Source organism: Rhinopithecus bieti, unplaced genomic scaffold (assembly GCF_001698545.2).
Source record: "Rhinopithecus bieti isolate Rb0 unplaced genomic scaffold, ASM169854v2 scaffold_48477, whole genome shotgun sequence".
In the NCBI taxonomy this organism is placed as follows: domain Eukaryota; kingdom Metazoa; phylum Chordata; class Mammalia; order Primates; family Cercopithecidae; genus Rhinopithecus; species Rhinopithecus bieti.
Genome location: NW_016819110.1, coordinates 216,051 through 238,374, shown reverse-complemented (window position 1 = coordinate 238,374; position 22,324 = coordinate 216,051). Strand labels below are relative to the sequence as shown.

The 22,324-nt window shown below is 45.0% G+C and overlaps 1 protein-coding gene across 2 annotated transcripts in view; it reads right to left on the bottom strand.

Annotated features, from left to right (window-relative positions):
* Positions 1-21,928, bottom strand: part of ATP7B (ATPase copper transporting beta) — a 77,245-nt gene extending 55,317 nt beyond the window's left edge. For both annotated transcript variants that reach the window (XM_017858272.1, XM_017858273.1), the window contains exon 1: positions 21,514-21,928. In XM_017858272.1, coding sequence (XP_017713761.1) covers positions 21,514-21,804 — 291 coding nt within the window. In that variant the 5' untranslated portion in view covers positions 21,805-21,928. The remainder of the gene's footprint in view (positions 1-21,513) is intronic.
* Positions 21,929-22,324: the final 396 nt, after the last annotated feature.

The following is a 22,324-nucleotide window of genomic DNA, read 5'->3' as shown; positions in this document are numbered from 1 at the left end:
AATAGTGATGCTGAGCATTCCATAATGATAGGTAACTTCTTTAAATGACTAGATCACATCACTTCATTTATTGTTTTTCCTTTATTTTAGAAAGGATATATCTGTGCCAGCCAGGTCATCCTGATTTCAACTAGGCAAAAATAAAACCGAACCCGGCCAGGCACCATGGCTCACACCTGCAATCCCAGCACTTTGGGAGGCCGAGGCAGGCGGATCACCAGGTCAAAAGATTGAGACCGTCCTGGACAACATGGTGAAACCTCGTCTTTACTAAAAATACAAATATTAGTTGGGCATGGTGACATGCACCTGTAGTCCCAGCTACTCGGGAGCCTGAGGCAGAAGAATCGATTGAGTTGAGCACAGGAGGCAGAGCTTGCAGTGAGCCAAGATCGCACCACTGCACTCTAGCCTGGCGACAGAGCCAGACTCGTCTCATATTTAAAGAAAAAAAAAAAAAGAACCTAACTACCACTTACCTAAGAACAAAATCCGTATTCTGGTCTCTAAAAATGCTAAGTCCACTACCTAACAACCTTATAGTCACCATTAGTTCAAAGTGTCTAACATCAGTCCCCCCTGCTGCAGTACAAATCTACTTCTAGTGCATTCATTTGTTCACTCAGTCAATAGCTTGATACCATGGACTGAACTCTGTCAGATACAGGATTCGATGACAAATTAAAACAGCAGCCAATGTGCACCTGCAGTCCCAGCTACTCAGGAGGCTAGGGTGGGAGGATCACTGATGGGAGGATCCCTTGAACTCAGGAGGTGGAGGTCGCAGTGCAGCAAAGCAAAGATCTGCAGCAACTGCACTCCAACCTGGGTGACACAATAAGACTCTGTCAGAAAAAAAAAAAAAAAAAAAAAAAAAAAAACAGCGGCCAAGCTTGGCCAAAGAAGTCAACAGAGTCATGAGTAAGGAGGCATAAGCAGTTATTTCTGGAAACAAAGGGGAATTCTGTATACAGCTGGAACAAGTTTCTAGTAACCTCCAACCATTTCCCACCTGCCAAGACAGGTAGAGGAGAGAGGTAAGGAGGGGCTAGAGAAGGGAGAGCCTCAGAGGCAGGCACCCACTCCTCTCCAGCTCACCATCCTAGGCCTGAAAGGTTGTCTGTGGAACCTCTGATAGGAACACCCGGGCCAAAGCACTGAGCCCCTGCCTTCTACTCTGGTTAGCGTGCTCTCCTGGAGGGGATTTGTGGGGAAGGCCCTCCTCCCTATTTCCCCCTTTTCATAATTAATTCCTAGGAACCTCACCAGGCTTAGCCCTGCTCACATCAGCAAATGGAAACTTTCTGATGTGGGAGGGGAGTTGGGGGAAATGCGCCCTCCAGACTTTGAGTTTTTGCCAGTTATGCCTTTTAAAAAAGATCTTTTTCCCCTCTCTGCCTGTCTGAAACATAGAAGAATCCAAGAAACAAGTTTCCCAAAGTCATGATTTCATTCTACATTGTACAGAATGTACTCTGCATTGTATAAGAAATGTAAAATACAAGCAAACAAATCCGCTGGACATAAACAGCAATTTTTAAATGTTTTATTCATAGCAGCTGCCTGTGTCCTTTCTGAACAATGTGCCACCTAAAAGCTAACTTTCCATTCACTATGAATTAGCAGTTTTCCAATACTTTCAAAACTCTATTTCGCCCAGTGTATTAAATAATACTTCAGTGTTCCAATGGAAAAGCAAGGACTTGTCATCAGACAGACCTGGGATTAAATCTTTCAGGAAACCTAAGCTCTCAGTCAACTTTCTCATCTGTTAAAGGTGGACTGATGATGCCTACTAAAGTTGTTAAAATGATTAAGTGACACAAGCAAGCTTTCTACCATATACCAAGTGCTAAATGTTAGTTCTCAAGGTGCCAAAGTTGATTTATAACAGACTTTGAGTCACAACTGAAATTAACTTTTGGGTTGGTTTTTATAATCATAAACCAGCTACTGCAAATTTCTTCTATTTAAGGATAATTAAATTCTTCCTAAAAATTAATCCTAAATTTAAAAGTGGAACTGCAATAAAAAATAATATAGGCCAAGCAGTGTGGTTCACGCAAGTAATCCCAGCACTTTGGGAGGCCACGGTGAGTGGATCACTTGAGGTCAGGAGTTTGAGACCAGCCTGGGCAACATGGTGAAACCTCATCTCTACTAAAAATAGAAAAATTAGCTAGATATGGTGGCAGGTGCCTATAGTCCCAGCTACTCTGGAGGCTTAGGCAGGAGAATCACTTGAACCCAGGGGGTGGAGGTTGCAGTGAGCCAAGATTATGCCACTGCATTCTATAGCCTGGGTGACAGAGCAAGACTCTGTCTCAAAATAACAATAATAATAATAATACAGATGTACATATACATTGACATATAGAAATGTTCACAAAATATTCAGTAAGAAATGCAAAGTATAAGATAGTATGTAAAATTTGACTCCATATTTATTTTAAAAACATAATTATGTACACATAAACATACTCACATATACATATACACATTCATATTTGTTGGGAGAATGATTGCTTTGGTTTTCTTCTTTATACTTTTTTGTATTCTCCTCATTCCATCATAAATTTGTATATGAGTATATGTTACTTTTATAATCAGAGCTTTAGAAAAAATAGAGCCGCCAGGCCTGGTGGCTCACATCTATAATCCCAGTACTTTGGGAGGGGCAGGCAGGAGGATCATTTGAGCCCAGGAGTTTGAGACCAGCCTGGGCAACATAGGGAGACCACATCTTTACAAATAAAAAGAGAAATTGGACATGGTGGCTTGTGCCTGTGGTGGCAGCTATTCAAGGGGCTAAGGCAGGAAGATCACTTGAACCCAGGAGGTCAAGGGTGCTATGAGCCATGATCATGCCACTGCACTCCAGCCTCAGCATCAGCAAGAGACCATGTCCCAAAATAAAAAATTTAGAAAAAAAAAACAAACAAAGGAAAAACAGAGTTGCAACTGTGATCAGATAGATTACTGGGTTATCACAGTCCTATCCTGACATTCAAACAACACATCAAACATATCTCTTATTCTGAAAAAGCGTAATTTTGGCAGAAGTAACACTATTTTGCATTTGTATGATAATCTACAAAGTGCTTTCACAATCGTATGAGGCAGGATTTATCATCCGCTTTGCAATGAAGAATCTAAAGAAGAGTGTCCAAGACTCACCTGCCCAGGTCCCACAACCTGTAATGGGTCTGCACTCAGATCCCCTCCACCAAGGCCTCTTTCCCAGCTCTCCTTTCTGAAGAGGCTCCCCTACTCAGCTTCAGGTTGCCCCACTAATCACAGATTGGTGCTGACCTTAAAAATCACTAGCATATGTCATATCTCAAAACTTCAGATATAGGCTGGAAATGGTAAAGTAACAGTTTGGACATTTTTTTAAAATGCCTCAAGCATTTGCACCCCAAAATATTTAATATTTCATTATTTTAAACAACACGGGTAAAAGTATAAATGTTCACCATATATTGTATAACCTGGCAACATATGAAAAGCCTGATTAAAAGATTAAATGCTCTGTCACTCTTTAAAATTCTAAGTGATGTAACACATTAGTTTAGCTACTGGTTTAATACAGTTTAAAGAGATAATGAAATGAAAATTATAAAACTACTTTAGAAAACAAAGTAATTAAAATTGTATCTATCACCTTACTTCCCTCCCTGAAAACCACTCGAACCTCTGTGGAGAAGCTACCCAAACTGGCAGCCACTGAACAATTCTACATTTCCTATTTTTGAATTTGCCTGGAAAGAAACTTTGAAAGAGTCTCTTGGAAATCTGCACAAATTCAGAACACCAAAAACCACTTTTAAATTTTAAAATAAATACATCTGAGCATAGTTACTTAAAAACCTGATAGCAAAATGCAGAATCTTTAAATACTCAAAAGGAGTGTCTGTCTTCAATATCCCCTGTGTATTTCATACGTATGTTAAAATCTCTTGGCACAGTACATTCTAAAAGTTATTTTCACCCAAAATGTCCTTTAGTCTTTGGGACCTTTAACTACAATGAACAAGCATAAAAATAAGTCGTAGAGGAACAAGTATATGAAACCTTCCTTTGTACTAACTTAGTAATATGGCCTTCGAAAGTCATTTTTTATTTCGTCTGACTAGGTGCAATGAAAAGAGCGCCCATACACACCAACCAGTTGCTCAGAAATGGCCTAGCTAAAAGTTCCACATTTTTACCAAAATGTTATAGTGCCTTACTTTTGGACATGACCTAGCCTTTGGAGTAACAAAACTTTAATTTGCTTAAGAAAAGGAACTTCATTTTGCAACATTTTCAAAATGTTTAATTAAAATGTACAGATTAACAAAATAAAGTATACAGTATAAAACACATTAGTAAATAGAAGGAAGGATTCATTTTTGTTCGACTTGCATTGTGGAAAACTTTTGCTTCATAGAGGCTTACAAAATATTCTGAAAACAAATAGCAACAAAATCCAAACTTCCAAGCCAGGTGCTACATTCACACTCTCATTGCACTCCCCAGACCTCCCCCAATACCCCACACAAGAGATATGGAGAGAACCCTTCATCTTTAAACTGGGTCCAAGCCCTTCCAGGCTTTTTAGCCCATCTGCAATTGCACTGACCTGATTGGAACTCATTTCCCAGGTTCCATTCAAAACTCTCTGTGGAAATTCTCCTTCCTCTGACAGTGGAGTGCCTTCCTCCACGGTAGACACTGGCCTGGCTGAGTGCCTAACCCCAGGGCTCTTCCTAAAGGACCACTGCTTGTGGACAGACAGCAGGGTCACACGTGGGTCACTCAGAGTTGCCAGGAAGGACTGGTCAGGGCTCTGGGGCACATCACCCCTGGCTTTCTCCATCGCTGAGTCCATGGTCACACCTTCCCTCCTCACTAAAGCAGTTCACCTTCAGCAGACCATTTGGTTGTGTTAGAGATAAATGCTTTAGAAGTGCCCTCCTAATTAGCAAGGGGAAGACACCCTTCCACTCCTGACCCAGCCCAGGAGAGGCTGCCGGCAGTCTTCAGTCTGGCAGCAAGCTTTGAGAACTTGGGCAGGCTGCACAGTACTGCACCTATTTGCTTTTGTTTATCTACACCCATCCCAGCACTTGGCACCCTCTCGCTCAACACACTGTGTGCAGCACTGTAGATCTTTGCACATGGCATGTGCACACCCTCACCCAGTGCAGACTGGACACCCGGCCAAGGTGTCCATGAGGACAGCATGTAATCACCTGCCAGAGTGCAGCACAGTTTCCTTTTGGCCATGTGCACTTCGAGAAACCCAGTCTAGAGGCAGGAGAGATATGACACTTCCCTTTATTACCAAACTGCTAGCACTTTCTTGGAATAGCTTCAGCTGCCTCTTCCACAGTTCCACTGTTGGCAGGGTGCAGAATACTTGGTGAGAGAAGTATTTCCTAGGCAACATGACTTGCATTTTCAAGAAGGTGTAAGAAAGTTCCATGTTTCCTGTAGCTTTGTTTTCCCTTGGACCAAAGGCTTGACTTCAGTAAGAACTGACTGCACAAACTCACTGGCTAACAAGGCTCGTCTGTTTAAGCAGCACCACAACCAGGAACTAAGTCACAATTCAGGCTTCTCAAGCTACCTGCTGTTCCACATGGGGATTAATAGGAGGAGACACACGACACTGTCGTAATTCCAGCAGCAGCCTCCTCTGTCGGGCAACATTGCCTCTAGTCCCACCCTCCACCCGACTCTACCCCACTCCACCCTACCCCACCACTCGAAGATCAGAAGGAGGGACCTCATCCCCCATGGCAGGAACAGGTCCACCACAGCCCCTAATCCCAGCCATACCTTCTGCCACCAAGTGTGTGTGGAATTGAGATCAGGGTAAAACGGTCACTCTGTGGCCGGGCGGCGGGTGGCTCAACCCTGTAATCCCAGCACTTTGGGAGGCGAGACGGGGCGATCACGAAGGTCCAGGAGATCGAGAGCCATCCTGGCTAACACGGTGAAACCCCGTCTCTCCTAAAAAAAAATACAAAAATTAGCCGGGCGAGATGGCGGCGCCTGTAGTCCCAGCTACCGGGAGGCTGAGGCGAGAGAATGGCCGTAAACCCGGGAGGGCGGAGCTTGCAGTGAGCTGAGATCCGGCCACTGCACTCCAGCCCTTGAGCCGACAGAGGCGAACTCCGTCTCAAAAAAAAAAAAAAAAAAAAAAAAACGGTCACTCTGTCTCTCCGTGTTATTCTTCACAGCACAATGTACCAGCAGGGGGTCACTAAGGTGTGCACCCAGTGAGGGCACTCAGAACACACACCCAAGGTCACTGAAGGCTGCCTCTTCATAGGTTGCCCACAATGACGCTTCCTCCCCCGTTAACACTGTCATCCCTGCCCCAAGAACTCTCAACTGAGAGATCTGTTCTCTTTGAGGAAAGGCAGCCCCAAGGCTGGTCCACGCACCGAAGCCCCTTTGTGCCTGCTTTATCCTGCTGCTTCTTACTGCACTCCGTGGGGGTTGCTATCACTTCTAAAGCACATGATGAGTAACCAACTCCTCCAAAATGTGCCTGGGTTTGTTTCTTATCTTCTAAGTGCTGAGCCAAAAAACAAAGAACCTACCTCAATTTCCAAGAAATATCATTCAAACCCATTTTCATCAAAGGAAAGGTATATTTGATGTTAAAGGCCTTGGGCCCCAACCCTAGCCTCCCTGCCAGACAGAGGCTAGCACCGCAGGGCTGTGCAGCTGCCTCTATGGGAGCCTATGTAAACACGTCAGGTGCATCTGCGATTGCTTTCTAGTGATTGTTCAGGTCTTGCTTATCTACGTCTCTCCCTTCCTGATAGGATCTATCAGGAGCTCCACATGCTCTGCTGACCACCTGACATTTCATTTATGGGGCATCAGAAGTAGGTTTTCCAGGTAACTGAGGCTTATCTCTTTAAGCATTAGATTTTTAAAAAATTAGTCATTCCAGGTGAAAATCTTCCCTAAAGGTAACATCTATTTTTCTGCTGCCTTTTAAAGCGAGTTATTGAACATATTTTAACTTTTCCTTGGTGATATGAGATTATAAATATAAATGCTTCTTCTGTGCTGTGCCTATGAATAGCTAATAAGGAAAATATATAGGGATCATATGTGCCACATGCTTTTAAATAGTCTATCCTGTTAGCTCCATGAAATTGAAATACTTCACCATTCAAACCACTTCTAGATGGTGGCTCAGATCCAGAAGACAGCCAGAAAAAGGGGCTGGGCCAGGTTAGAAAGAGCAGAGTCTAGACTTTGTCCTGTGGGTGGTGTAGAATCACCAGGAGTTTCTGAGCACAGAACTCACAGAATCATATTTGTGATCTGGAAACAGTTTGGGCAGAAACAAGAATGAAGACTCAGGAGAGGGGGGATTACAAGGGGCAGGAAATTTAATAGTAGAATATGATTAAACAAACGAGGAGGCCTCCCAACTCAGTGACTGCTGGATCACAGTAGGTGACAAAAAGTGGGGGCCTGAGGATGACAATGCCATTTCTAGTTTCGCAGATTGGGCACATGGTGATGAGTACACCAAGATGAGCGGGGAGGGTAAGAAGAAGGCAAGTCTGGGGTAAACACAGTGGCTTCTCCTTTGCTCCCATAGAATCTAAGGGACCTGTGGAACAGCCAAGGCATGGGCCACCTCCCCAGGCTACAGCATTAAGTACAAACTCCTCTTTCTAGCACCTTCCCCTTTCCTCACACCTGACCCTGGCTTCCCTGCTCCTCCCCTTCAAGGCACCATCTAATCCTTCTTATCCTTCAAGTCCTGCCTCTCTGTGGAATCCAGCCAGCGGCTCTCTCCCTTATCTGAATTCCAACATCACTAATGTCAACATCAGGGTGCCAGCAGGGGTTCAGCCTGTAACAATGCTGGAGGACAAGTCTTCTCTGTCCACTGAGGCTGCAGTCAGCTCAGTCCACACTTGTTACTGATGCCCATGGGCATGTGCTCACTTTGGGAAACATGGTCAGATTCTACGAGGATCTCATATCTTAGCTGCCCACACACCTAACATGGTGATGAACAGTATCAGGCATTAAATAAGTATATTTAAGCAGTTAAATATTTACATACTTACATTTTAATAAGTATATTTAACCATATTTTAAAAATGAGTTGAATTATATACTGCTCAGAATGTGCTTTCTACCTAGAATTTCATGGTACTTTTTGCCCCCCTTACCACAACGCAAGGGCAAACTCTATCAGTCCCTCATGTATTCCTTCTAGAACAGGTCTTCAAGGGTTTCCTTGCACTAGATCATTCTGTCTTCCATATGTACAAATTTCACGAGCCATTTTCCAGAAGAAAATTCATCTTCTTTACGTCCTACTCACCTTCACAGTCTGTGGATCTTTCCTGTATAGAAATAAATATCTCTTTGGTGTCCTAAACAATCTTGTTGCAATCTGAGAAGCCTGGGCCCAAAGGCAGATGGGCAGCTCATGTTTCCATGAACCTCCAGGACAAAGGGCTCTTTGGAGGAGGGACATCTGGTTAAAATATTTCAGCACTCACAAACATTACCTGCTCAGTCCAGCTAGAGGCTAACATTGGGCAGGGCTTCCCAGATGAAATCCCCAGGCCAGCCCTCCCAAGATGGGGAGAGGAGTCCCGGATCCTATGACGGGACAGGAGGGCAGAGCCTGACATTAAAGCTGCATGCTCGGTTCCCAAGCAGAGAACATGAGCACTGCAAAACAGCACAGCCACCAACAGTCAGGGCTCCAGCAGCCCAGCCTTCAGAACAGAGGGGAGTGTTAACTGATGCAGATTATTTATAGTCTGAGAGCCATGTATTTAAGTGTATGCACAACAGAAGACCAGAAGAGGAGCACAAGACACATACTGCTCTTGGAAGTTTACTGGCAAGTTAGGAGAGAAGAACAGTAGCAAAGGGCAGTATTCAATTCTGAATTCCTCAACCACTAGGTGCTGGGAGCGGGGGAGGGAAGGATGGTGGGCTTTAACATCAGCTTGGCTTCTCCCCATACTGCTGCTGATCTCCAAGACTGAAACAACTAGTTCAGCAGGACTTTCATACCAGCTTACTAACAGGAGACAGGCACAAATAAACACATAGCTAAGTAAGCTCACTGGAGGAGTGCTCTTAAATAAACTGCACTTGGCTGAACAGTCTTGAGTGAAAAATGATTACGATAGTTCTAAATTATGAAGAGACGGGATGCCAAAAAGAGAAACAATGGGATTATCGAAAAGTAAAAGCCAGTGTTTCCATTTCACAGTTCATTCCATGTACCTTCGACTTCACTGGCTGCCCTCATCATCTGGCACCTACCTGCAAAACTCCAACATTGCTTTACCCTCAGTTCCACTTGGTTTCACGCCTGTCCTCTAGCAGCTCAACAAGAGTGAAACAGAACGCACATCCAGGCTGGCTGGCCGCACTCTGATTCAGCACCACTAACTGTGGGAGGACCTGTGCTGCCACCTGGCAGTCCAACTACCCCCTAGTCCTCTCACCCTTCGCTCTCCGAGACAGTGGTCCTATCCCCTCTCCGGCTCCTCAGGTCCCCACTGCCCACCCCCATCCTTACTCTCAGTCAGTGACACTCGCACTGCCCAAGGTGACCAGTCCTTGTCTCCAAGCTCAGCCTCCAAGTTGCCCCACCCGCCTGATTTTCCTCCTGTACTTCCCACCAACAGCTCCTACTCAGAGTCTTTCACCAGAGCCTCCAAGCCCCCAAACCTTCAAGTGCTGCAGTGGCCCCCAGCTCGGCCCTTGGACCTCTTTTCCATCTCTGTTCATTCCTTGTGCACTCATCCAGGCCAGGAGAAATATACCTTTCTTAGCTCACTCAGGCTGCTATCACAAAATACCTTAGACTGGATAATTTATAAACAACAAAAATTTATTGCTCACAGTTCAGGAGCCTGGGAAGTCCCGGAGCCAGCAGATTCAGTGTCTGCTGAAGGCCGTTCTGCTTCATAGATGGTGCCTTGCTGCTGCATCCTCAAATGGCAGAAGAGCAAAGTGGCTCCCTCAAGCCTCTTTTATGAAGGCACTAACCTCATTCGATAAGGCAGAGCCCTCATGGCCAAATCACCTCCTAAAGTCCTCACCTCCTAATACCATCACCTTCAGGGTTACATTCCAACATATGAATTTTGCAGGGATATTAACATTCAGACTATATCACCACCTACAGCCTACAATTCCCAAACGCTACACTTACAGACCCAAACACCTCATCACCATCTCCTCGGTGTTTCTTACATATCTCAAACTTAACTTGTCTCCCAATATTCTGCCCTTCCCCTGCTGCTCCCACAGTCTTCCCCACCTTAGTGAATACAACTCTTTCCTTCCACTTGCCCAGGAAAAAAATCTGGATTCCTCTTTGATAAGAATCATTTCATCCAGGCACAGTAGCTCATGCCTGCAATCCCAGCACTTTGGAAGGCCAAGGCAGGAGGACCGCTTGAGCCCAGAAGTTTCAGACCAGCTTGGGCAACACAGTGAGACACCATCTCTTCAAAAAATAAAAAAATAGCTGGGCATGGTGGTGTACACTTGTACTCCCAGGTACTCAGAAGGCCGAGGTGGGAGGATCACTTAAGCCCAGGAGGTGGATGGAGGTTGCAGTGATCTGTGATTGGACCACTGCACTCTAGCCTGGATGACAGTGTGAGATTCTATCTCAAAAATAATAATTAAAATTAATTTAAAATTAAAAAGTAAAAAAGAATCATCTCCTTCTTTCAAACCCACATGTAAATGTTTAGCAAATTCTGTTAGTTCCACCATCAAAATGCATCCTGCATCCAATGACTTCAACACATCCACAAGAACCCTGGTACAAGCCACCAGCTCATCTCACCTGCACTATTGCTTAGAATCTCCTAACTGACCTCCTGGCTTCTGCTCTTAGCCCCTAAAGTCTATTCTCAACACAGAAGTCAGATGAATGCCTTTAAGAGGAAGTCACAAGATGTCATTCCCTAAAAATGCCTCCAGGGGGTTCCCATGTGCTTGATAAAACCTAAAATCCTTACAACGACGATCTGTAAGACTATACAGTTGCAGCCGTCCCATTACCTTCCAACTTATCCTCACACTCCTGGCCCCTTACTCACTCTGAAACAATCATTCTAATATTGCTGTTCCTTAGGTAAGCAAGGTGTAAACCTGCCTCCGGAACTTTCTACTAGCTTAGAAATACTTCCCTCCAACCTCCCATATCCAGAGGGCTCATCTCCTCACCTCCATGAGATTTTTGCTCAAATGTCAACTTCTCAGTGATTTCCCCCAAATGACCCTATCTAAATTTCATGCACTCCCAATTCCCTATCATCCTTCCCTGTCTTATTTTTCTCGAGAATTCTCAATCACCACCAAATGCAATAATATATCTTTTACTTACTCTTTTTTTTTTTTTTTTTGAGACGGAGTCTTGCTCTGTCGCCCGGGCTGGAGTGCAGTGGCCGGATCTCAGCTCACTGCAAGCTCTGCCTCCCGGGTTTACGCCATTCTCCTGCCTCAGCCTCCGGAATAGCTGGGACTACAAGTGCCCGCCACCTCGCCCAGGTAGTTTTTTTTTGTTTTTTTTTTTGTATTTTTAGTAGAGACGGGGTTTCACCGTGTTAGCCAGGATGGTCTCGATCTCCTGACCTTGTGATCCGCCCGTCTCGGCCTCCCAAAGTGCTGGGATTACAGGGTTGAGCCACCGTGCCCGGCCTACTTACTCTTTTTTAACAACCATCCCCCCAGTTAGGATCTAAGTTTCACAAGTGCAGGAATCCTTCACTTTTTTTTTTTTTTTTAAAGGACAGGGTCTCACTCTGTCACCCAAGCTGGAGTGCACTGGTGTGATCTTGGCTCACTGCAGCCTCCGCCTCCCTGGCTCAAGTGATCCTCCCATCTCAGCCTCCCATGTACCTGGGGCTACAGTTGAGTGCCACCATGCCCAGCTTGCTTGCTTGTTTATTGATTGATTGATTGATTGACTGATTGTTTAGTAGAGACAAGGGTTTCACTACGTTATCCAGGCTGGCCTCGAACTCCTGAGCTCAAGCAATCCGCCTACTTTGGCCTCCCAAAGTGCTGGGATTACAGGTCTGAACCACCACACACAGCCTCTTCACATCTATTTTGTTCAGTCACTGCTGTATTCCAAGGTCTAAAACACTGCTTGACACTTAAAGATTTTCTCAATAAATATTTGTTGAATGAATGACAAAGAATGCCAAGCAAAAACAACTTACAAATGTGCTTGCTGTAAAAAGACTGCTAAACTTTCAGACAATACTCAACATTCAGGGCCAGGTGTGGGGGCTCATGCCTGTAATCCTAGCACTTTGAGAGGCTGAAATGGGAGGATCACTTGAGCCCAGGAGTTTAAAACCAGCCTGGGCAAAATGGTGAAACGCTGTCTCTACAAAAAAAAAATTTTTTTTAATTAGCTGGGCATGGGGGCACATGCCTGCAGTCCCTACTACTCAAGAAGCCGAGGTGGTAGGATCACCTGAGCCCAAGGAGAACCAGGCTGCAGTGAGCCTGCCACTGCATTCCAGCCTGGGCAACAAAGAACCTGTTAAAGAAGAGGGGAGGGGAGGGGAGGGAAGGGGAAGGAGAATGATGGAGGGAGGTCGGAGGGGAGGGAGGGAGGGAAGAAAAAGGAGGACGGGAGGAGCCTTTAGTTGAGCCTCTTGCCAAAAAGAAGCTGACTCCCTCCTCCCTCACTTACTCATTCCTTTATCCCTTTAAGCCAGGGATCTAAGTTCAAACACAGGGATCTCTCAGAGATATCATGGGTTTGGTTCTAGATCATCACAATAAAGCAAATATCCTAATAATGTGAGTGACACAAAGGTTTTGGTTTCCTTGTGCACATAAACGTTATGTTTACACTATAGTCTATTAAGTGTGCAATAGCATTATGTCTAAAAAAATACATACACCTTAATTTAAAAATATGTTATGGCAAAAAAATGCTAACAATCATCTGAGCTGTCAGTAAGTCATGGTCTTTCTGCTAGTAGAAGGCCTTGCTTCAATGTTGAGGACCGTGCTCTGGATGAGGCTTTGGCTTAAGAGAATGTTGTGTCTGGTTTGATCTTATGTCCAAATCACTAAAACTTTCTCCATATCAGCAGTAAGGCTGTTTTGCTTTCTTATCATTCATGTGTTCACTGGAGTAGTACTTACTTTCCTACAAGGACTTTACCTTTGCATTCACAACTTTGCTAACTGTTTGGCACCGGAGTCCTAGGTTTCAGCCTATCTCAGCTTTTGACAAGACTTCCTCACTAAGCTTAATCATTTCTAGCTTTTAAAGGGAGTGGACTCTTTCACTTGAACACTTAGAATCCATTGTAGGGTTATTAATTGGCCTAATTTTAATACCGTTGTGTCTTAGGAAATAGGGAGACCTGAGAGGGAGGGAGAGACAGAGACAAGAACTGCTGGAGTCAGTGCAGCAGTCAGAATGCACACATTTATAGATTAACTTTGCCATCTTATACGTGCCCCAAGATGATTATAATGGTAGCATCAAAGAGCACTGATCACAGATCACCATAACAGATATAATAATAATGAAAAATCTGAAATACTGTGAGAATTACCAAAATGTGGCATGAAGTGAGTACATGCTGTTACACAAATGGCATCAGTAGACTTGCTCAGTGCAGGGTTGCCAGAAACCTTCAACTGGTTAAAAAAAAAAAAAAAAAAATACAGCATCTGCAAAAGGGCAATAAAGCAAAGGTGTGCCTGTACTGTCACAAGTAGGCAGTGACTTAAATGAGCAGAACAGGCCGTGTGGGGCTTGCGGCCACAGGAGGAGCTCATGTCCCACCTGGAAGAGGCAGCTGTTCCTCAGCTCCAGCCAACTGTTGTCAAAAGGCCTGGTGTCACTAGAGCTTCCAAGAGAAGGTGGATAGCTGGAGTTTTACACAGTAAAATCGTCCCATTTTAAGATGTTGAAAACTGGCCACAGTTCTAGCCAATGGAATATAAGGCAAAGTTGTTTGTCAGGGCTCCTAAGCAGGCTCCTTAAAAAAGAGTGGGACTGGCTGGGCATGGTGGCTCACGCCTATAATCCCAGCACTTTGGGAGGCCGAGGCAGGCAGATTACCTGAGGTCAAGAGTTCAAGACCAGCCTGGCCAACATGGTGAAACCCCGTCTCTACTAAAAAAATATATAAAAATTAGCCGGGTGTGGTGGCACATGCCTGTAAACCCAGCTACTCGGGAGGCTGAGGCAGGAGAACTGCTTGAGCCCAGGAGAGGGAGGTTGCAGTGAGCCGAGATCGTGCCACTGCACTCCAGCCTGGCTGACAGAGCAAGACTCTGTCTCAAAAAAAAAAAAAAAAAGAGAGAGAGCAGGATTATTCTTGCCTTTCCCTTATTTCAGCGGTGTACAAACTTGAAATACACAGCTGCAGCCCCAACAGCTGTCTTAGGCCATGAGGTATCAGGAAGATGGAGTTGCATCCTAACTTGTGTTAAAAAAATCATTAATCAGGAAGCAATTAGACTGAGAAGACTCCAGCACTTCAGGTTCCTATGTAAGCAAACCAAACCCAACTCAGTATAAACAGTAAAACAAAGCTTAAGTGTAACCAATCAGAATCCATCAACTACCTCTAACTAGAGACTTCATCAATCAGGAACCGCCAACTAAACTCTAACTAGGGTCTTTTTTATTCCTTATTTTTAATTTTTTCTCCAATCTCATGACAGCTTATAACTAGGCCTTTCTACTTTAACCAATTAATTATTCTCTTTGTTTTGCTTCCCTGAACACTTTATAGTCTTTCCCTCATTCCCCCTAGATGGAGCCCTGAACTGTGTAGTCTGGCACTGGCCAATTCATGACTCTGATGGTATTGCCCTAGTGGGGGTGCTCTGTGACAGCTCTTCCCCATAGACGTTTTCTGCCTGGGCCCGGGTTCTCCAAGACATCCTCTGAAATCTAGATGAAAGTAGCCACACTCCACAGCTCTTGAACTCTGCTCAGCTGCAGTCAGCACCACATTGACACCAAGGTTTACAGCCTGCACCTTCCAGAGCAGCAGCCCAAGCCACACCTGAGCCACAGCTGGGGTGGCCAAGGAGCACTGCAGAATGCAGGAAGCAGAGATTCGAGGTAGCCCTGGGCAACTAGACCCATGGCTCCACTGGCGGGGCATGGTCCTCTCCCTCCTGCCCTCATGGTCCAGGCACTCAGGGCCTGTGACAGAAGTAGTAGTCCCAAAGACATTCCAAATCCCTTTAAGGTCATTCTTCCCAGCAGCCTTTTTATTCTTTATGATCTAGCCAGACTGAACGTTTTCCAAATCTTTGTAAGTTCTGCTTCCCCTTTGATTATAATTTCTGTCTTTAATTTGTTTTCTTCTTGCATTTTCTTACAAGCAATTAAGAGAAGCCATGCAGCACCCTGCACTCTCTGCTTAGAGATTTCTTCCACCAAACATCCTAGTTCATCACTCTTCATCTAGTTCATCATCTATCCTCCACAAAGCATTAGGGCACAGACACAACTGACCCACGTTCTCTGCCATTTTATAAATAAAAACAGAATGGGCTTTTCTCTAGTTCCCAATAAAATATTCCTCATTTCTATCTAAGACCTCATCAAAATGACCTTTGCTGTCCATATTTCCACCAACATTCTGATCATGACCACTTAAGTAACCTCTAAGAAGATTCGGGTTCTGTCTACAGCTCTGTTCTTCTGGGCCCTCACTAAAATAATCCTTAATGCTTAGTTCATACTATCTAGGCTTTTTCCAGCATATACCTCCAAACTCTTCCAGCCCCCTCCCCTTTACCCAGTTCCAAAGCCAACTCCCCGTTTTCAGGGATCTGTCATAGCAATACTCCACTTCTTGGTACCAATTTCTATCTTAGTCCCTTTGTGCCTCTGTTGGGAACAGGCCCCCCAAAACTGGCCATAAACAAAATCTCTGCAGCACTGTGACATGTTCATGACGGCCATAACACCCACATTGGAAGGTTGTGGGTTTACTGGAATGAGGGCAAGGAATATCTGGCCTGCCCAGGGCGGAAAACCGCTTAAAGATGTTCTTAAACCACAAACAACACCATGAGCGACCTGTGCCTAAAGGGCATGTTCCTGCTGCAGATAACTAGCCAGACCCATCCCTTTATTTCAGCCCATCCCTTACTTTTAGTTAATCGAATATCTATAGAAACAATGCTAATGACTGGCTTGCTGTTAATAAATTTGTGGGTAAATCTCTGTTCAGGACTCTCAGCTCTGAAGGCTGTGAGACCCCTGATTTCCCACTTTACATCTCTATATTTCTGTGTGTCTTTAATTCCTCTAATGCCGCTGGGTTAGGGTCTCCCAACTGAGCTGGTCTCGGCATGCCTCTATAACAAACTACCACAGACTAGGTAGTTATAAACAATACAACTCTATTTCTCATAGTTCTGGAGGCTGGACAGTCCAAGATTAAGGCTCTGGCGAGTTAGTCAGTGTCTGGTGGGGTCTGCCCTGTTTTAAAATGGAGCCATGTTTTTGTGTCCTCCAGAGGACAGAAACATTGTGTCCTCCTTCATGTGGCTGAGGAGGTGAAAAGGGGCAAACTCCCTCCATCCAGACTTTTCATAAGGGGACCTAGTCCCACTCATGAGGGCTTCAATCACCTCCTATAGGATTCACTTTTTAATACTGTTACACTGGGGATTAACATTCAACATGAAATATGGGATGACAACACTCAAACCATAGCAGAGGCCATTCAAATAAGAACTGGGGAGGACCTGCCTTTGGTATTCATGGAAACCTAAACAAGAGAAGATTCAGGACAGCAGTGAAGGAAAAGCCAGAGGGCAATGGGAAAAGCAGTGGACAGACTGCCTTTGTGTATCAGGAGACACAAACAAAAATGTTCACAACAGAGTTGCTCATAAAGTGCAAAAACCCACAGACCTCCAAGCACTCTTCAAGGAAACTAGATAAACTGTGCTGTATACCTCCCAATGGCATTTAACACAGCCATGAATCTTAGAAATGCAATGTCTAGTTAGAAAAGCTGGTCCTTTAAGACTACACGTACTATAATACCATATTTATGAAGCTCAGAAAGGAGGAAAACTAAATAATACATTATACAAGCATTCATATATATGTAACAAAGCTTAATAGAAAATAGAAAGCTGGGTTACAATGAACACAATATCGAGCACGGTGGTCACCTCTGTGGTGGGCACTCCTATGGGTGATGCGAAAAGATAAGGAAGGAGCAGCTGGGAGGGTGCCATGGTGGTGATCACACTCTTGTTCGTGAGTCAGGTGGGGTTCCTAGGCACTTTCTGTAAACAAGCAAGTGCAGACTATTCTTTCTAGGAAACTGAGGGAAAAAGGGAGAAGAGAAATAGTGTAACAGCTAGTGACAGATACAAAGTAATGGGAGAGATTTTAGAATAAAAGCAAATTGCACAGTGTCACAGGCAGAAAGAGAGAAATCAGCAGAAAAGGGGAAAGTGGAGAGAAGACATGGTCAATAACCAGTAGGCTCCAGAACAAGCAGAGAGGAAGGCGTCAAGGACACTGGTAGAGGGGATGACCTTAAAAGAAGACAGGCCTGTCCTCCGATTCTAGAGATAAGGAGACAAACATAGGTTGTAGGTCTAATAAAATTTGGAATAGAATAAACAGACAACCTACAGAAGGGGAAAAAATATTTACAAAATATGCATCAGACAAAGGTCTAAAATCCTGAATCTATAAGAAACTTAAACAAATCAACAAGCAAAAAAGAACCCATTGAAAAATGGGCAAAGGACATAAATAGACACTTCTCAAAGAAAGACATACATGATACACGTGGCCAACAAGCATATGAAAAAATGCTCAACATTACAAATCACCAGGGAAATGCAAATCAAAACCACAGTGAGATACCATCTCACACCAGTCAGTATGACTACTACTAAAAAGTCAAAAATAGCAGATGCTGGCAAGGTGGCGGAGAAAAGAAAATGCATACACACAACTGCTGGGAATGTAAATTAATTCAGCTATTGTGGAAAGCAACCTGGAGATTTCTCAAAGAATTTAAAAATAGAACTATCATTTGGCTAGGCACAGTGGCTCTTGCCTGTAATCCCAGCACTTTAGGAGGCCAAGGAGGGAAGATGGCTTGAGCCCAGGAGTTTCAGACCAGCCCAACCGGGCAACATGGCAAAACCTGTCCCTTAGAGAAAAAAAAAAAAAAAAAAATTAGCTGGACGTGATGACATGTGACTGTAGTTGCAGCTACTTGGGAGGCTGAGATGGGAGGATCACTTGACCCCAAGGAGGTTGAGGCTGCAGTGAGCCGTCATCATGCCACTGCACTCCAGAGCCTAGGGGACAGAGTGAGACCTTGTCAAAAAACAAAAAGTAGTACCATTTGACCCCACAATCCCATTATTGAGTGTATACCCAAGGGAATATAAATCTTTCTACCATAAAGACAAATGCATGCATATGCTCATTTCAACACTGTTCACAACATAGCAAAAACAGAATCAACCTGGATGAGCATCAAAGGCAGAGCAGATAAAGAAAATGTGATACATATGCACCATGGAATACTACATAACCACAAAAAAAGAATGAGATCATGTCCTTTGCAGCAACATGGATAGAGCTGGAGGTCATTATCCTAAGCAAATTAACGCCAGAATCAAAAACCAAATACTGCATGTTGTCACTTATAAGTGGGAGCTAACCACTGAGTACACATGGACACTAAGAAAGAACAACAGACACTGGGGCCTACTTGGGGGTGGAGGGTGGGAGGAGGGTGAGGATTAAAAAACGACCTATGGGGTATCTGTACACCTACCCCCACAACACGCAATTTACCCATGTAACAAATCTACCTCTTGAAACAAAAAGAAAAGTTGGAAAGGAAAAGAAAAATTGAGGGAGAAGGTGGGTAGAGCTAGGCAGAAAGTTGAAGAAAAACATACTCAATGATGTCAATTTCCTTGAGTAAGAAGTAAAGTTACCTGTTGAAAACAAGGGACAGCAGAAATTGTGCAGAGGGCTCACTCCAAATGGAAAAGGCTTGCCAAGAATCACACAAAGTTGATAAGGACAAGTAAAAGGCATCGGAAGGCACAACTGCGATTAGAAACAAGAAACTGCTAGCAGCACCATCCATGTGGTTGCCTGAATTTCTGGCTCCAACAAAGCTGCTATGTTCAGAAATGAAAGATTTCACAATTCCTAGTGTTCTTAAAGTTGTATTTGTGGCCAGGCATGGTGGCTCATGTCTGCAATCTCAGCACTTTGGTAGGCCAAGGAGGGTGGATCACCTGAGGTAAGGAGTTCGAGACCAGCCTGGCCAACATGGTGACACCCAGTCTCTATTTAAAATACAAAAATTAGCCAGGCTTGGGGGTGGATGCCTGTAATCCCAGCTACTCGGGAGGCTGAAGCAGGAGAATTGCTTCAACCCAGGAGGCAGAGGTTGCAGTGAGCCAAGATCAAGTCATTGCACTCCAAGCAGGCGACATAGCGAGACTCTGTCTAAAAAAAAAAAAATACACACACAAAACAAAACAAAACAAAACAAAACAAAAAAGTTGTATTTACTATGTTAGTTACATCGCAATAAAAAAGTCATTCTCTGCTTTGCCCCCTATCTCACTGACCTTTGATCTGCTCAGATTTTCTCCTTTAATTTAGCTAAAAAGAAAAAAGAAAAATCTATACAAGAAGAAAAAAGCTATGGACATTTCAGAACATCACTCATCACTATGCAATGATTCCAATTTTCTCCTATAGATAAAAATGATACTAAAGTCACCCGAACATGGATACTTCCTTGATACCTATGCTATGGCATCAGTGAGCAGTGTCCATGTTACTGGGCCATCTCCATCCCTCCCATTGAGAGGAAAATGTATGTCAGGCAAAGAAGCACTTAAAATCCATCTCTGTCACTTGCTTAGTTTATTTTACCCTGCTCTGTAGTTACCAACTGCACTCTGTTGCTGCTAAAACGACCACTGGCCTCTAATATTCAGGACAGTTGAGTTTAGACAACCTAGTTTCTCTACCAAGAAGACAATTCCATAGAGAGTAAGGGTAGAAGACCTAACTTACAGTTCTTTTTCAGGCTTTTCAGCCACCTTTGGTCTGGATGGGGACGATCATTTCCAATAGTCTCTAGCTGGTCTCCCGTAGTTTCCTGCCCAGTTCACCCTCTGCCTTGCAGGAGTGACTTAGGCTGTTATCCTGTAGGGTAAAGTCCAAACTCCTAGCCTGATAAACAGGGTCTTCCACGGACCTTCCAGCCTTCCACTCTTCCAGCCTTGCTCTAGGTGGGGACATTGTAGGAAGTTGAAATCTCCGCTGCACAAGCCACCGCTCCCAATATTTCTTCATATCCCTATCAAATGCAGAGTCATCATACCATACAAACCACCTACCAACCAGCCTCTCTCTGTCCATCCACTAATCCATTAGTTTTCATTTCTGTATCACTGGAGCCTAGATGAATTCACTACTAAACGGCACCCAGCAATGTTGCTGAATTAGTTTCAGAAATCTGTGGAAAAGAAACAGCCTACTGTTCTGTCCAGCAATCCAGGCCTAAGTATCTATCCTAAAGAAACAGTGTCAGCATTAAAAATCATGTACAAAGACGTTCACTTCTAAGAGAGAGAGGGGGAAAAAAGTAGCAAACAATGTCCACCACTAGGAAACCATGAATAAACTATGATGCGTTCAAACTGTGCAGAGGTTGCACTGAATTAGACAGTTAGTGAAACAATCTCTAAGATATATTGTTAAACTGAAAAAAGTTAGAGAATACACATACAGTGATCTCATTTTGGTAAAACAAAAATTTTAACACCTCACACAAACGAAACCTAAAGAATTCTCTTGAGTGTGTGCATATTACATATAGATACACGTATCAACTCTTCAACACTGTGCCTGAAACATAGTAAGTTCTCAATAAATATCTGCCAAATGAAGACATATGTACATGAATAGAAAAATACTGAAAAACAGATCTGCTTTTCGTGCAAAATATTTATGTGCTGTTCGCATTTTTAAAAGATTGTTTTAATGTATTACTTGTACAATTAAAATGAATTTAAAACAGTTATAAAAGTTCCTGGGCCTCGATATACCATATCTGGTCCAAGCACCAGGCTCTGAGTAACTTCTCCAGGTAACTAACTTCATCGTTTTGAGCCATTAGGGCCCTAGCACAGCAACTCGACGCTCACTTTACCTCTCCAGCATCAGACCCCCTAAAAGCATAAAGGTGCATTTTGAGGTGCGGGGTTTTCCATCGTTCCCAAACACCAGTTGACTGCACGCTTTTTCTAAAGCGTCCTTTTCTCCCACGCCACGACGCCCCTGGAGCTGGGGGTGTGGCTCGGCCTTGCCTGCGCACCCTCTGGGGTAGAGTAAGCATAGGACATGGGGAGGGAAGTCCTCCTGGTGGGAGTGAGCTCGCTGCGCGGGAGCGGGGGAACAAAACTCACTTTCCGACTGGCCCCTTCTCTGGCAGTGATCTGTCTCTCCTGCTCAGGCATCGTCCCGCGCGGACACCGAATTCTTCTCTGATCTGGCTCAGTGCCAAAGGTCACCTGGTCGGCAGAGGAGAGTGTAGTGTTAAAATCCGGGGAGGCGAGGCGCGGAGCGTGAGGGCATCGGCGCGGCTCGGCTCTAACGCCAAGAGGGGTCCGGGAACCGCCCCTTAATTTGGGACCGGGGAAGCTGCAGCTCTCGCCACACGGATGATTCAAAGTTGCGCGCCGCCGTCCTCCCGACATGGGGCCGTGCGGATGAGAGCGCGAGGGGAGAGTGGGCCTCGGACCCTCGCCCACTCCCCAAGGGGCTGGGAGTGCCCGCCCCTGGAACTGCCGGCCCCGCCGGTGCCTAAGTGTCTTCTGCCGTGCCGGCGCCGCAGGGCGGAGGCCCGTCCTCCTCCGCGGTCTCAGTCACCTCGCGCTGGTGCGCTCCGACACTGTACTGGGATCTCAAGCGTATGCGGGAGCGTGAGGGCAGGTGAGCGGCACAGAGTCGGGCCTCAGACACAGCTCCCAGGGCTCACCCACCGTCTGCGGGGAAGGTGCCGGGTGGCGCCACGTCGGGTCAGCTCTGCGCTGCCCCCTCCTCGGACTCTGCGCCTGGCTGCCGGGCGCCGTGGGTCCCAAAGGAAGCAACCGCGGCGACAGTGAACTCTGCACCTGGAAAATCGATCCGCGGTGCGCAAAGGCCAGCCAATGGCCTCCAACAGGCGACGGACTCTGGGCCGCGGACGGGGGCGCAGGCGCCCAGGCGGGGGCTTCC